The 17,059-nt window shown below is 40.2% G+C and overlaps 1 protein-coding gene across 5 annotated transcripts in view; it reads right to left on the reverse strand.

Moving 5' to 3' along the window:
- The window catches only part of ITPR2 (inositol 1,4,5-trisphosphate receptor type 2), a 244,723-nt gene that overhangs the window by 69,220 nt on the left and 158,444 nt on the right, over positions 1-17,059 (reverse strand). For all 5 annotated transcript variants that reach the window (XM_077178364.1, XM_054631153.2, XM_077178365.1 and 2 more), the window contains 6 exons: positions 8,762-8,870; positions 6,996-7,183; positions 5,724-5,907; positions 4,875-5,131; positions 3,788-3,988; positions 1,704-1,814 (listed from right to left, as the gene is read on the reverse strand). In XM_077178364.1, coding sequence (XP_077034479.1) covers positions 1,704-1,814; positions 3,788-3,988; positions 4,875-5,131; positions 5,724-5,907; positions 6,996-7,183; positions 8,762-8,870 — 1,050 coding nt within the window. The remainder of the gene's footprint in view (positions 1-1,703; positions 1,815-3,787; positions 3,989-4,874; positions 5,132-5,723; positions 5,908-6,995; positions 7,184-8,761; positions 8,871-17,059) is intronic.

Raw genomic sequence — 17,059 nt, forward strand, 5'->3', positions numbered from 1 at the left:
GAGTGATATAGACATAATGGAATGGGTCTAGCAAAAAGCCATAAAAACCATAAGGGGAATGGAGCATTTTTCATATAAGAAGCCACTGAAAGTTGTGACTGTTCAGTCTGGAGTACAGATGGCTTAGATGGATCTTATCAATGTGTATAATTACCTGGTGGGAGGAAAGGCAGAAGAGGCTGCCAGACCCCTCTCACCAGTGTCCAGTGAGAGAGCAAGAGACAAAATAAAACACCCATGAAATTCTATCTAAACACCAGGAAACACTTTCATACTGTGAGAGGGATCAGACAGTGGGATAGGCTGCCCAAAATGGTTGTGAATCTCCAGCTGTGGAGATATTCAGCTGCACATGATCCTGAGAAACCTCTAGCTGATCCTGCTTGAGCAGAGGGCTTGGACAAGTTAACCTCAAGACATCCCTACTAAAGCAAATGACTCTGTGATTCTGCAAATCTGAATAATTTCCACAGTCTGAACTTCTGCTACATTCACCACAATTTTTGCTAATTGAATGAGCCTGAGCACAGCCAGCCTCCAGTGAGCAGGATCACACTGGTCCTTGCAGAGGTGTCTCTAAGCTCTGTGTTTGGTCACTACACAGAAAAGCTGTTCTACAAGCATGTGCTAGCCTCATGGCAATGGCAAATCAAAATGGCACTGGAGAGAATGCAGATACATCTTTACAGAGACTGAATTCGGACTTCAAAAGAACTGTCTGCATATTCAAAGTTAAATGTCTGCCTAAGTGTTTTGCTAGAGGGGGGCCTGAATTACATTGCCATTCAAAAAAGTAATTACAGTTATTAAAATCATATGTAAGGCACTGTTGATTCAATGTTTCATTGTACATGATATATAGCTATATTAATTATTTTATTAGACATGTATAACATTGCCAATATGATGCAATGCAGCTACCACAAAGAATTTTCTGGTTTGGGGAGGAAACAGACCATCTGCAATGGAAATACTTAATTTGGGAGGCAAGAAAAGGCAATAACCCAGGGCTCCTCCTGGACAGATTCTACCCTCCTTGGCAGACAGTGCAGCTGCAGAGCTCCTCTCTGCATGCACTGGCACACAGACAGGAGAAACTTATCTACCAGCCTGTCCAACCCTCCCCAGAACACAGAACAAAATTACATTACAAGCCCTCCCTCTCTAGGCTTTGCCCTCACACTCCACACTTTGTGTTTCCCCTCAGAGGACACTGAGAAGGGAAATAAGGTACAATTTACTTGAACCTTGTTTTCAACTTTATTTGACATTGCAGGTCACCTGATGTATTGCTCTTTTTCACAGCATTTCCTTCTCAAATAATTTTTAAGAGTTCGGTATTTAGAGAGCATGCCTGACTTGCTGCATGCCTGTACAGTGTGGCTGTTTATCAATCTTGAGAGATTTTACATCACAATACAGACTTTTCATGCTAGCTGTGTCATGCCTGATTGATAGGATTTTTTTTAAAAAGTTGAGACATAGTCCCCAACATAGCAGTGGGTCAAAAGGCCTGCGGCAGAGGGCTTGGTAAGGATTCAGAAGCTGAGATGAACTCATTTGCAAGATTTTTTTTTGCAAAGGCTTCTGAGTATACTGTGCTATGGTAAGATTAAGTAAATGTCAGGCTGCCTAGAGCTCTCCCATAGGTATGTCTTCTGTTGCTGCCCAAATTCAAATAAACAAATTTCCATATACTGTACCTTGAGCTGAAGCACCAAGTCCATGCAGTATTTGCCAAGGGGGTTTATGTCATTCAGGATGAGAGCAATTATAATATCAATCCCATTAGACTCATGGGTGGCTATGCATGTCTGCAAAACAAGAGAAGAGAAGGGAATGGGGTAGGGGCAGAAGGGAGGGGAGGAGTGGGAAAAAGAGGGAGATGATACAGCCAGAGGGAACAAGAGAATATACACATCAGCAAATTTCTAAAAGAAGGAGCCAGAACTTAAAACACCTTGCAAGAGCAATGAAACCTTCAGTCAAAGCAGAACAGCCTGAAAACACACCACAAGAAGTGCTGGGGGAGACTTGTGTGTACAGAACTAACCCAAACACTGCCAGTAGGGAAATACCCAACTGGAAAAAAGGTGGTGCAAGCTAAAATCTGCTCCCAGAGAATCCCGCAGGGCTTGGCACCAAGCGGCACAACTTGCAGACAGCAGCCCTCAGGAGCACTGCCAGATTCAGCTGAGCACATGCCAGCCTCAGACATAAAAGAGAAGCTTGACTGCAAGCACAACCAAATTTGCACGCTCAGATTCTTCATTTGCCCTCAGCAGCCAGCATTAATATTGCTGTTACAGTACAAAATGTTCATGAAAATCAAAGTTTTTTCCATGAACGTGGACATGTCCTGCAAAGAAGAGTATTTCTGGATATGAAATTTAGAACTGTATTTGTGAGCAGTGGTGCTTCCCAAATGCCTTTACAGCTGGAGTTCTGGACCTTCTAGGCCTTGTGCATAACAGCCAGTTATACAAGAGCCTATGGCACTTATTCCTCTGGCAGGTTTATGGGACAACAGGAAAGGAAAAGTTTTCCAGGAAGACAGAGAGAGGGGGAAAAATGAAAATGAGAGAGTGTGGGGCATTTGCCCCTGAAATATATTGAATTAGATTTGCAGTTGGTGTAAACAGGTGCAACTCAAATCCTGAGTGACTTCCCAGCAGATAGGTCAAAGTAATAAAGTTTAATTCATCATTCCCTTCCATATCAGTGTTCCTCCAGTGCTTCTCACATAACTTTGTTGGAGAACATGTTAACTTGTAACATTTTTTTGTCTTCAGTCCTGTTGTTATGCTTTTTTACAGTTGTTTTTCCCATCCAGAAGTGGTTTAAATATTACTGTTCAAAATTTAGTCCACTAAAGGACTTCTGTTTGTTTTTAAAATATCAGGTAAAGGCAGCTGATTACCAGCAATGGCCGTAATAGCACTTTACATTTCATTGGAGCACATTAATGAAGAAGCATTAATATTGCATGTATTTCTTCAGCTATTTCTAGCATAGAGAACAGATTGCTTCTGTCATTTGCTCACCACAATTTTCCCACTGCTAATCTATAGCAAAAATTCTGCAGTTTCATCCACTATGACAACTTTATTGCAACTTTAATTCTCTTCAGATCAAATATGGCAGCATGTAACCACATCCTTTAGCTTTCTATACTTCTTCAGCATGGCACTAAAGAGACTTTTACCTTTTGGAGTCACAGCTGTGTGACTTCCAAAGGCTGCAGTGAGGAAGGCACAGAAGATCAGAAGCATGGTCTTTAGTGTCATCCATTTCAATACTGATACCATAATTAAAGATGCTCCTAGGTGGTATGGCAGGAGGGTAAGCTAAACTTTGTGGCAGTTATGTGAAATAAGGAAAGTAAGTGTTAGCAAGATGTATAAACACCACCAAAGGCAAAATGTGTGAAAATGAAACACATTGAAACACAAACAGTGTGTGTTTGCAATGCACTTCCAAAACTCTGACTCCAGATCCAGTCTCACAAAGTGAGGGTTAAGCCACGGACACAGCAACATAAAACATGAAACTCCCTCCAAAAGGTCTGCCAACTCTCAGAGGAAGAAGAGGTACTACAGGAAGAGTCTGTTTTGAGCTCTGACTTAAAAGGGTCACTCAGGCCTCATGAAAGCTTGAAGCATGTTAAGTCTAGTCATAGCAGCTCCAAGTGAATTTACGATATCAGGAATACTCAAAGGTTTGTGATAAGCACCCAGACAGCAACATTCAGGTACAGCCTTCTGCATCCAGAAGTTCTTGAGCCTACCTGGTTTTCATGGCATGGGCCCTGGCAGTATTCTGTCAAGCTTTCCAGAGTCTGGTTGACAAGAGCCACGTTCCTCTCATTGATGTAAAGCCCCAGCAAGCCCAGCCCACCTGTGGTGCTCCCACAGATGCAGTCCAAAAACTGAAGGGTCTCACAAACGAGGTTGTAATTTGTTTTATTGTTTTGATGTCTTAAGAAATTCTGGTGGGTTGAGGAAAGGAACACAAAACAAAACAAAACAAAAAAAAAAAAAAAAGGAAGAGAGTCAAGGCAAAAGTCTTTTAGTCTTTTTTCATGAAAACATTGAAGGATACAATTTATAGCTATATGACCAGTGTGTCTCAGGTACTGAAGTACACTGCACTACTATAGAAAATACATTAGGCCTTAATGCAGCAATTGAGAACTATTATCTGATTAAATCACAGAGCAGTGAAGGCTTAGGAAACTGAACTTGGCAAACATCTGCACTGGCCTTAAATGTCTTTTATATGTCCTGCAGACCTGCTCCCAGTCACCCATCACAGCCCTTCTCTTGGAAGCTGTTGCCCCACAGCTAAGCAGGTCTAGTGGCACATTATGGAGCTCAGCTCAAACCACCCCAACCACAGCTGGAAGGGGAGGAACCACTCCTGACCACGGCACTGATGTATATTTGCAGAAAATACATTTTGCAGAGGTTGCTATGGGGACAGTAATTTCTACCAAAAGAACTGATAGCAGGGACACACAGAGCATCTGAAAGCCTTCAGTTGTCTTACTTTGGCAAAGGGGCAGTACCCAGAAACTTCCTGTGCTCTTCAAGTCTGTGGTAAGTGATCTACCAACTGTGCACAGGAGCCTTACTAACCAGGGACATTTAGACCCTGCTCAGCTCCATGTGGCTGTGCTGAGACCCCCAAGCAATTCTGAACTCCATCACAGAACCCAAATGGTTCTTGAAAATGCTTCTTTTATCCCTTGGACCCAATACTTCAGACAGTCCTATTCTGTAACAGGGGCCAGGCACAAGTGTGTTTTTCTCCCCTTATGAAGGTGCAGCCCCTCTAACAACAGCCCTATAAAAGCTCAGCTCAAAACACTTTACCTGGAGCTCTCGGTTGTGGTTCTCACACAGCAGCTGAAGAAATCTCAGTATTGGCTGCATGATTGCAATGGCAGGGCTCATGATTGCTTCTTCTGCAGACTTCTCTTCTGCATTTGCAGCATCTGCTCCTGAGCCCATCAGATCTATTTCTGGGTCCATTTCTCTTCTGTACACAGAGTAAGCCTTGGAGGTTGCAGAGGATGCTTCTGTTAACTGTCCTTTCATTCCCTCCTTCAGATGCAGAGTTGAATCCTTAACTGAAAAGAAGACAATTTTCCTTCATTTTTGAAAGTCTTTCTCCCCATTTGATTAAACAATAAGAAAACAATAATAATGAATACAACTTTTTCTTTGTTGGTGTCTAACTCTTCAAAGGCCTCTAGGCGACTCACAAAGAATATCAAAGCAACATTCATGCAGGGATAGCATGTTCCAAATAAACCACAAACCAGAGTGAAACAGAACATTAACACAAAAAGCCCTACTATTTCTCTCTCATATACAATAAATGATGAGAACAATGGGAAGACCACAGGGTGGGAAATCAGTTCCTGAGCCTGCTCTTGTGAAATATCCCCAATAGCAGCAGCCTCTGCTTTTGCTCCTCTAAAATACAGCTCAATATCTTTTATTGATGCAAATTGGCAGAGCTTCACTGATTTCATTAAAGCTAATTCCTTGTGGCCAACCTGAGATGGACTGTAATTCAGAGAAAAACAGGCAAAATATGCAAATTGGCAATTATTAATGTTAAAGCTTATTGATCAACTCAGCAGTGCACCAGTGGTGCAGCACATGCAGTGTCAATATAAAGCCCTGCTCCCCTCCTTCCCAGGGGTGCCTCCTTACCTCTCTTTTTGGGAACAGATATGGTGAGGTCACTGTCATCCTCCTTCTTTTTGCTCCCCAAATCAATAGTGTTCACTGTCACTGTGGATCTGATCTCCTGCTGAGCAGCTTTCATGCGATCATACAGCACTTTGAAGAACCTTTCTGACTTCTTCTGCTCCTTTAGTTGCTGGTAAGTCGAATACTGCAAAAAAAAAAATTCTTTAGATATCAATCTTCTAAGGAAGAAGAAATAAAAAAACACACTATTTTTTTTTTTTTGTGAAACAAATGATGAATAATTACTTCACTTACACAGAACAAATGTTGGCCACTGCCTGACCAGTTCTTTCACAAAGTGATATACAAGGCTGGTAACAAAGACTGATGATAATATTTTAAAATTTGGGTAAAATGGTGAACTGTGCTATTTGCAGTCTTTTAAATGTCACAATATTGTATTTGAAGTTAAATTACTTTGTGACACTCTCCATTTCTCCAGACTTACTAGTCATTATATTCCATCTACAAATAAAAGTGAAAAGTGACTTATTATGTAACAACAAGAGAAAGCAGGGAACATCAAATATGTAATATTATAGCTTGGATTATATTAATTTTTTGTGCTACAGACAGAATTTATTATTAAATATTATTTTAGGTTATTAATTCCAGTCCCTTAGTATAACTGTCAAGCAGGCTGAGGACCATTTGAAACAGTTTGCAAACAATCCCAGTTCTCCCAGCCTTCCCTCCTCATATCAATTCTCTCTATTCCCTCAAACATCTGATTTGGCTTAATCTGGGCGAGAACACCTAGAAACCATAGTTTAAAGCAAATATATAGAAAAACACCTAGAAACCATAGTTTAAAGCAAATATTTTCTATCAACTGGAATACTGGTCTTCTCAAATAACCAAGTTTTTTTCTCTTTGGAGATTTTAATAAATGTCTCTGAAGGTTTCCAGAAAATAATGTGCTTTTATAAACTTAGAAGTATTATAATTTTTAATTTTACGAAGACTGACATAAAATAACTGGGGATAATGCTGACATGGCAATGACCAGATTAAAAGCAGCACAGTGCTACACAGAGAGGGAGAGCTGAAAAACCTTTCCTTCTCCCAAAGAGCTACTGCATAGTAATAGGGCATATTTACATTTGCATTACAGTGGTACATATTCTAGTGACAAACTTCTCAGAGAACTCACAGCAAAAAGGTTCTCTTTATTTGTCTCCAGACCACATGCACCTGAGAATCAATATGTGAATAAGCAGATTAAACAAGTACCTGTGTTTGCGTATTTCCACCTTCAAGCAGTGCAATACCCAGCAGAATGCCCTCAGAGAAAATCCTGTCATTTCTGGTGTTCACTATCACATCTATGACCAGTTCTGAGGCACCTTCTTTGTCCAGGAGGCACTGGATATCAAACATAGTCACCCCAGACTTATCTGCATCTTGTCCTGAAAATCCACCTGCAAATTAGACAAATACACAACTACCATTCATGTTTGCTTCATACACATACATGAAAATGAACCTATTAGTAGTGATAAAGCACACAATAGCAACGTAATAAATTTAATTTTGAAATTCTGTCAGGCAAAGTTCCCTTTGATAAAAACAAGATTTTTGTATGAAACTGCAATGTTGGGCTCTAAGAATAAGAAATAAAACAAATCCCCAAGCCATTGTTCTGTCAGGATATTCAGACAATAAATAAGATGGAAAGGACATTGATTTGTTTACTGAACCCTTTTTTAATTCCACTGCTGCATACACTGAACTGTGAGTAGGGTCAATGCTGTGAGACCCTTTTTAAATCTGCTCTTCAATCTTAGGCCTAATCTGCACTAAAATTGTGTCCTGGTAAATCCACCCTGGTTATGGGTCTGACCTTCCAGCCAAATGCTTTTGCCAACTCCTAGATCATCATCATCACCATCATCATCATCATCATGACGCTTTTTTTAAGAACACAGACTTGAGTTAATCCAAATTAAAGGTGTGGGTTGAAGAAATTTTGCTAAATTGTATTAGCTCATTAAATCAACCACCTTTTATTATCACAGATGATCATCTTTCCTGCTATACTTACTTCTCTAAAGATGTAACTGCACCTACTTCATTAGTAAAAATACAGTACTGTTTTAATCAGCCAGTACTACTTTGATTAAAGTGATTAAAATGCTTCAGACTTTGTGATGATGCCATACACACACACACTTTTTAGAGAGAACTAAAAAAATAGTAAAACTTCAGTCTCTTATTTGTTAGAGAGCAAAATTTGGCGTAGAGAATGTTAAGACTGCAAAGATTTTCAGAGTCTGTATTGAAATAGTAAAGGAGGAACAGCTGGGTGACATCTGCAAAAGTTGACAAATCTGGGCATGCTTTCAGTGTGCACTGAAAATGCAAAATGCAGTTCTGATCTGGCTCTATACCTAGCTCCAGCCTCATTTCCTATGACATCCATTATTATGGGCTTTCCTAGAAACCACCCTGCTGTAACTTCCTGTGGCTTCTACAGCAGAATGATACAAAAAATTAGCTTATAAGGGACCTGCAGAGATCATCTACTGAAACTTCTTGCCCACAGGAAGATAGGACAGGTTTGTCAGAGTCTTGTCCAGTAAAGTTGTAACAAGAACTGACACATTCTACAACCTCTCAGGAAAATTTGATCTATTGTCTAACCAGTATTTTTGTGAAAAGCTTTTCCTTAGATATTTTTCATATATCAATAAAGGATCGGAATGTCAAAAAATTCTTTAATTTCCAGAAACAACACCATCTCTCTTCAAAAGTTTTCTGCTTTGCTGAATTTCTGGATGGGGATTTCCTGGTACCTGCTTTGGTACCTCCAAATGCACCATCTGAGACAAGTGTGAGCAACTTAAAAATAGAAGAGTCGGATACTACCTCTCTTCTAAGTGGTTACAGAACATGTTTGATTTATTTACCAACTGAATGCCTGGAGCATGTCCAATGTGCCTATTAGAAAAAATGGTGCTGCTAATTTTGCTCTCTTGAAATGATGTGTGTTGATTTACCTCCCACTTGTGCAGTTTTGCTGTAGCTGGCAGACAGGGGCCCATTCATACCACTTCCATATTCCCCTTTAAAGTACCGATACAGGAGGATTTTCCTTAAAGTGTTGCCCTTTAAGAGAAAGATAAAAATAGAAGAAATGAGAGTTGTGGCCAATTTCCTTTGTTTGAAAAGCAAGCTGTTTAACACAGATACATAATTTAGTAGGTCTTTCCATTATAATTAGTAAGCACACAAACAGGAAAGTTGTCCAGAAAACAAATATCTAACGGTCTTATCTAACAAATCCCAGGAGGAAAATTCTAAAATAGTGTTGTATAAACTTTTTTGAAGTTTGTTTTAAACTTATTGATTATAAATGAAACACCTCCACTTCAGTAATTCTGACGGGCTATCTGTGAGATGTGTATATTGAAACAAGCTCCACAAATAGCCAGTGCTCTGCAGTCAGTGTGTCTGTGCCCTACCCTGCCATGGCAGCACTTTCTTCCTATTTTCTGCAGCTGAGTAGTACCACTCCCTTTTCTCTGATCTCAGATAATCCAGCTGATCATCTGAAAGAAGCCACATCACATAAAATATTAAAACAGAGATATGACATTTGATAGAACAGCTTAAAAAGCATTCTCTGTATCGCCTTGTTCCTTGACTTCCAAAACCACAACCAGTCAAAATTTGCATGCAGCTCTCTGAAGATCTTCCCTTTCATTTTTACTTATGTTCTGCAACACAAGACACGCTGGATTGAGAGTCAGGGGTACCAATTACTTGGCATTTTTATTTTGCCTTCAGTCTCCACAGAACACCTGCAGTCAACACTCAGCTTTACAGAGGCAGAAGGTGACACAACAATTGTAGGCGTATGTGCAACCTCAGATTTCATAAAGAGGAATAAGTAAGGTCTCCAATGCTCAACACAGAAGAGGGAAAATGGTCACTTCAAGTGTTTGGCATTAAAATTGAACATTTTTTCCCTACTTTTACTAAACTGCTGGTTTTAATGAAAAAAATTCTGAAAAATATGTGCAATAGAAGCATTCTCAGCATTCAGCAGCTTGCCAGTGCCTGCACATTAGTGCAGCAGTCAAGTTTTCAATCAAAACATCTCTGTGGCCACCACAGACAGCAGCAGCAGGGAAGCAAGCCCCAGACACTCTCACTCCCACTTCCCTGTTAACTCGGCAATATTTCCAGGGGCAACCACACAACACAGAGGGACTTCACTGCTTCATGGGCCTTGAAGACAATAGCCTTGTCCACCTGAACAAAGTGCCAAAAAGCAGGACTTTGTGTGCTGCCTGACAATACCAACCAGCCATTCTTTCTAGTTCTCCCATTTTGATGTTTTCATTTGACAATAGTCTATACAGAGTTCTCTCATACAGCCAAGGAAAATACAAGGCCTAAAGTAAAATATCTAAAGCTATAAATACAGTAGCTGCAAGAAAAATAAGAAGCATCACCTACAGGGAGTTTACTGGGTGGATTTTCCAGGTGAGATTAATCCAGTGTGCTCTGCACTATAGAGCAAGGCAAAGAACCAGAAGTCTCTGAGGACCTCACACAGAGACAGATTCCTTCCCAGTCTGGTTGTGATGGGGTTTAACCTGGAGTGGTATGGTAATGGACAAGTACAGTAACCAAACTCATAAGAAATTTTAAGATGGGTAAGAGCACCAGCTCCTCCTGCTCAACATCCTGTCTTTAGCTGGGACCAAAATCCAGTGTCTCACAGCAAAGTGAACCTCATTTTCCTCATCTCCTGAAGAAGAAAACTCTATTAGTGATGGGACAAGAGTTCCCACCAGAACTGATAAATATGGACTGAGAAAAAGGCTAAAGCCCTTGTTCAAGCTTTCACAAGCATATATATCACAGAATCATAAAACTGTCACACAACTGGGATCACAGAGCAGAAACCCTTCTAGCTCCCAACTAGGACCCAATCCAGAATGGGGACTGTCTTGAGACATGATCTTTTCAACAGAAAGGCTGGCATTTGCCATAGCACTTGACTAACCACTCACTTTGAGTCAACCTCCTCAACCAGCAACCTCTGCAGTCTGCTGATGACTAATGGTAAATTATATAAACAGTCACAGAGCAGTCATGGGAAGACACACCAAAAGCCATCTATAGATAGTTAAGAATACTACCTGTGGTCACGAGCTTTATTGTTCAACCAAAACAGCCCTTATTTTATCAAGAAGAATGTTTAAAACCATAAAATAGCTTTTGACTAATACACTGAGTGATTTAGCACTGGGGTCTGAATACCTCAAAGCAAGTAACTACCAGCACATCTCAGATCTTCCTCCTGTCTTGTTACCTTCAAAGACACCAGGGGATATGAAGATGTTTCTCCAGCTGGCTACAGAAAGGGGAAGGAATCCTGCTCCACCCATATCCAAACTAAGGAACAGATTTCATTTCTTCTTCCAAGAAGTCTTAATTATTAGGATTCCTACTCTCTCTCAACCTCCCATGAATCCAGACAATAGTTATAGTTCCCAGAAGCTGAAGTGTCAAGAGTCAAGGATGCCGTGTTTGAGAAGCAGAAATGTGGTGGAACCTCTGCTTTGCCTGACAGCTGTGTCAGAAACGCACTCCCAGGCTCAACCCACATATTTGCAAACTCGGGATCCTCATCTCCTCTGTGATGACCTCAGGCAGCCATATGACTTCCATGAGTCTTGTGAAATGAGCTGCCACTACAAAGAGCAGAAGGGCCCAGCCACATGAACCGGGGCTGAGAAATGCACAGAGAAATGCCCAAGGAATGTATCAGAAACACCCGTCACCCCCATGTGACTGTGAGGCACCATCCCAGAAAAAGCTGGAAAGACCCAGCTTCCAGAAAAAATGCTGATCCTGCTGGCATAGGTGTGTGGGAATGCTTTTATGGGAATGCCAGCAAACACAGTCAAGAACAGCCCCATCACATGGACGAGCTTTTCCGGCCGCTGCCAGGACAAGCCAGACAGCCACGCCATTGATGTCCCTGGGAATGGGTTCCTAACTTAGCACAGCCACAAAATTAATACTGCCCAAAAGCAAACGATCACAGCAGCAGCATGAATAAGCAGTTTGCTGCAGCTACTACTGACACTTGTGGCACTAAAGCAGAGGTCCAAAATAAGAGCACACTAAGAAGGGCAGTGCTATCTTCCTTGATTACATTTCTATACGAGGCAGAAGTCCTGGCCTTCCATACTGAAACTGTCCCCTGCTGGCTACAATACACTTTCTTTTATACCTCTTATTAGGGTATGGAAGTGACATGTAAACATCACTCAGCTGACTGCAACCCTTCCATAATGGATAGAACATTGTATAGCTTTGGAAAAAACACAATGAAACATAACAGTCTTATTGTTGCTGATGAATACCACTGCATTGTCCCTAACAAAAGCTAGGATAAAGACTGAGGACACAAGAAAGCAACAACTGGATATTGTTGTTGCAGTTTTAAATAGCTGGGGATTGACAGGCAAAAGTTTCCAATAGGGAATAATTATTCTAGTAGGAACATGTAGACACAAACAAATTCCATTTTCTCAGTCCGTATTTCATTATACTCGTTGGTTTTAAACTTGATTTAAAGGCCTTAATACAATGGTTTATTCACTTGCCCTCTCTGAGTCTGCAAAAGGCTGGTTCCACATGAGGATGTGCAGGAAGCAAAGGCTGAGAGGTACCTAAGGCTTATCATGGATACCTGCATCAGTACCAGCTCTCCCTATTACACACCAGAACTTATCTATCCTGCCTTATATAACTCTGCACACTGCTTAAGGAGTTGGAATTGTACATATCATGCTCTGGAGGCTGAACTAGAGGGTCTGGTGATCTCTTTTGGGTCTTAATCTGTATTAAATTAATGAAGTGGAAATGCTCAGATTATCAGTGATTACACAGAAAAGGTAGCTACATCCAACCAGTGATACAGTGGATGATGTTATGAGCATATTTCAGCATTAATCCAGGAAGAGATATGAAAACTAGGCTTATTAAATCTTCATATATTAATAACTTGCAGCCAAGTATAAAAGAGGAGCTGTTGGGGATCTCTGGTCTACTAATACAGATTTTCAGAAAGTTTGGAAGAGACACAAAATCTCAGAGAACTCTGAGATGTGTCACATGCAATGATACTTTTCCAAAAGTACCAGGGAGTACTTACACTTTTTAATGATATCCAGCTCCCTGCCATGAGTTTGATGTCAGTTCTGGGCGAGGCAAAGGAATGGCTGATTTTGCATTCCATTAACACAAAATTAAAGGAAGTTACTATATACTGATGGCAGTTTTAATGTTGGCATCATGTTGTAATAATTGCCTCAATACAGGTTTGCCAAAACAGACCTTCTGAAACTTCTGAAGATTATCTTCTGCTTTTGCTAAAAATAAAAATATCATTCTGGTAAAGTTGGATAAACTGTGCAGTGTGACACAGTGCTGTAAGGCAAAATTTTTGATTAAGTAAGCCCAGAAGGATAGTTATCAAATGGCTTAACAACTCAGTGACTGATAGAATTCAATGTGCAATTTAAAGCAAGAAATCATAAACAAATATATGGGCTTCTAATGCGCAAACTCATGAAGTATGTATTGTCTGCCTCATTTGAGGCTTTTCTTAATGAAATTAAATCATACAGAAAATAATTATTAATTGTGTTTGGAAAGGACACACACACAAAAAAGAGGGGATAAGGTCAAGTCACTGCTAACAATTTAGGCATCATTTATAAAACTGACTAGAAGTAAACAATATGAGTGTCATTATGTCCAAACCTCTGTATGTCTTATTAACAATAAAATACAGAACGCACCAAAAAAATGGAGGATTCTGTTCTAGGAGGTCATGACTTTGGGGAAGAATGAAAAGCCCAGGAGAAAAATCAGTGCAATGACAACTCCCGAAATTCCACAGTTCTGCAAAGGGTAACAAGAGCTGTTATGTGCGATTTGTGAGACTCTCTCACTTATGCACATGCAGGAGCATATTACTGTAGCAATAATACCACATCACAAGTTAGTGTCCACAGTTCAAGAATGCTGACAAATTGGATCAGGTTTGGAGAAGCTCCACGAGAGTGATTAGAGAATAAAACAAGTCTTTTCATCAGAAATTCAAGGCATTCAATCTACTGAGTTTATCAGTCTAAGCATGAACTCTGTTTCTGACTATCTACATAAGAAATCTGATATAATGGATGACTTCAGTCTAAAGATAAAAGGTGCAAGACATACTGGTGAGAAGCTGAAAATGGAGAAATTCAGCTAGAAAAGAAGTAGAGGCAGCTGGGTCATTCAGTTTGTGGGTTATGAATTTTATTTTTATTTTATGTAACAGTAGTGGCATTTAGCTATTGGAACAGCTTAAGAAGAGGTGTGATAGTCTGTACTGCTGGCAGTTACTAAACCACGACTAGGTGGCTTCTCAGACAGAAACTATTTGAAGATCTTGTGGTCTACATTAGAAGAACAAGCTGGATGAAAAAAATATGTCATCTCACATAATCTATGAAGACATCATGCTACCTTTTCCTGTAGTAAATATAGATGAGGCTTTCAATGAAGGCTGTTTAAAAGACATCTACTTCTACATGCTTCTTGTCATTATTTATAAATGAAATTTCTAGTCTACTAAGTCTACTTAGTCTGAGTGCCCGCTTCAGGATGATTTTTTTGGTAGTTGCTTTTGTTGTTGTTGCTTTTCACCCATTTTGTTCCCTTATTTCTCTTGGAGACAAAACATGGTGGGAGAAGGAGTTTTGTGCAAGTGGTTTCTGCGGAGATACCACAATTGGTTTTAAAAGTCTTTAAATTATGATACAACCTGCTCTTGAAATGCAAGATGACATAGAAATCTCCCTGTCTCCAAAAGGGATCAGCTGAGGCCACGGCTACCACACGCATGGTGTTGCACAAGCACGGGCTTGGAAGAGAGCCCCGAAGTCTTGACTCCTATTATGTCCACAAAGTGGAAAATTTCTGTTTTCATGATGCCAGCAGCTTCCAGGGGGCTCACGAATTGGGAGAAGTTGTTTGTTTTGGGGAGTTGTTTGTTTATTTTTACACAGAGTGAGCTTTTTCTTGGTTTTGATCTTTTTGCAACAAGATGTTTTCATAGCCAACTGATAGTTGAAAGTGATATATTTTCACCAATAAAATATGACACCCAACAGCACAGTTATTTGCACACTGGGGCGTTTATTCACACCAGGGAAAAAAGCACTTTCAAATATGAAGTTGGGTCCAGCTGGTGTCCAGTTCTGCTTCCACTAAAATCAACGGGAGATTTGCCAGCAACTTAAGTAGGAGAAGGAGCAGACATGCACTTTGCCAGGCAAAAGTGTTTTATCCAAGTCTAAAAAGAAAAAAAACAACCCAAAATATGCACCAGACTTCATGACACAGTTCTCTTAGGAGAACAGAGCTGGCCACCCACACCTCTCAGCTGTCTCTCATTAGGCAGAGACACCCCACATTTAAAATGTGCCATTGTTCAATCCCACACAAAACTGGGAGGAATCCCACTTCTCTCAATACAAATTTCCTGCATCACAAATACTAACTGATAAACTTGAGACTGTAACTAATGCAGAGATGCATTGACAGGCTCAGATTAAAAAAAAAAACAAACGAGCACGACCTTCTTTAAAACCAAACTATAGTTGCTCTAAAAAGGAGTTTATTTTTCAAGCAGTCTTTTAATTCTTCTTTCCTTTGCAGTTTCAGGTTCCATAGAAAGCTGGAAGCTTAAGTGCCAAACTATTGCAAAATAACTGCTATTGCCAGTCCATTTTCAATATGGATAGGGAAATGAATACTGGATACATCACAAAAAAAACCCACAGGTTTTGCCTGATAACTGTCCAATTCTGCACCCTGAAGAAATTCAGGAAAGCATCATATTAAGAGAAAGATTTTTTTGGCAGTAACTCTAAAAAGTGGCTCCACTAGGAATACAGCAGGAGAGAAAAATTGTTTGGGTTAGTGAAAACCACAGCGTTGGGACATTTATACTTAAGACTGAGAAGAAAACACTTTGAAAAACACAGTTTGATTTTGTAATTATATCATTTTTCTATTAGGCCATAAAGTATTAGTAGCTGCTGAATGGGTTTTTTTTTGCTCAAATATCACATCTCTGGATATGTATATATGTATTTATATAGAGAGAGAACAAGTCTTTCCTGTGGGCAAATATTATTGTTTATATCTGTCACTTGTGCATACAAACTGTGCACTTACAAACCAGGTCATGTTTGCACCTTTGTAATTTTTCCTTTCAGACTTTCTCCATTACAAGACAAAGCACTGAGATACACAATAACTCAAGTTCTCCACCACAGAAGGAAAACAATGTAAGATTTGATCACAATTATTCAGAAGCATTTATGAGTGCACCATCAATAACAGACTGTAGGAAAAGACCAGATCTGAGAAGCACAATTTTCAAAGACTAAAATTATCTAACTCTTATGCTGCAGGGGGTAAACTTTCAAAGTGATGCACAGGGAGTTATGCACACAAATCCCATTATTTTTAACAGGATTTCTGTGTGGAACTCCTCATACTCTGCAAGGAAAAAAAAAATTTACCCCTAAGTGCCCTAATGTTTATTTACCAAAACAGACACTTAATTTCCAGATGCATACTTATGAGCACTACCGTGCTCTGACGTTTTATGAGCAATTTGTAACAGGCAGCAATGGAAAATAATAAAGCGGCCAAACACCAATTTCATGACATTATTCTCTTTTTCCATATTGTTATTATGTTGAATTTCAAAGCCAGAGCATTACAGACACCTGATTTACTAGCTAAGGGATGCTAAGCAGATGCAATGCCTGCCCTGGTTTGGATCAGATACAGCAGAATCTTCACCTGTTGGCTCAGAGCTTTCAAGTTAGCTCAGGAGCCACTTCTGTATTTCAGTTTTCTGCTCATTTTTACCTGCCACCAGTTCCACTGACTTCTTGACTTCTTCCTTGACTACTAATAAAGATCACAAAATCATAGAACGAGAGCCTGGTTTGGGTTGAAAGGGACCTTAAAGGTCATCCAGTCCCATCCCTTCCATGGCCAGGGACAGCTCCTCCTATCCCAGGTTGCTCAGAGCCCCGTCCAACGTGGCCTTGGACACTGCCAGGGATGGGGCAGCCACAGCTCCTCTGGGCACCCTGTGCCAGGGCCTCACCACCCTCACAGGGAAATAATTTCTTCCTGATATCCAATCTAAACCTGCTCTCTATCAGTGTGAAGCCATTCTCCCTTGTCCTGTCACTCCA

This window comes from Agelaius phoeniceus, chromosome 5, assembly GCF_051311805.1.
Source record: "Agelaius phoeniceus isolate bAgePho1 chromosome 5, bAgePho1.hap1, whole genome shotgun sequence".
NCBI classification, from domain to species: Eukaryota; Metazoa; Chordata; class Aves; order Passeriformes; family Icteridae; genus Agelaius; species Agelaius phoeniceus.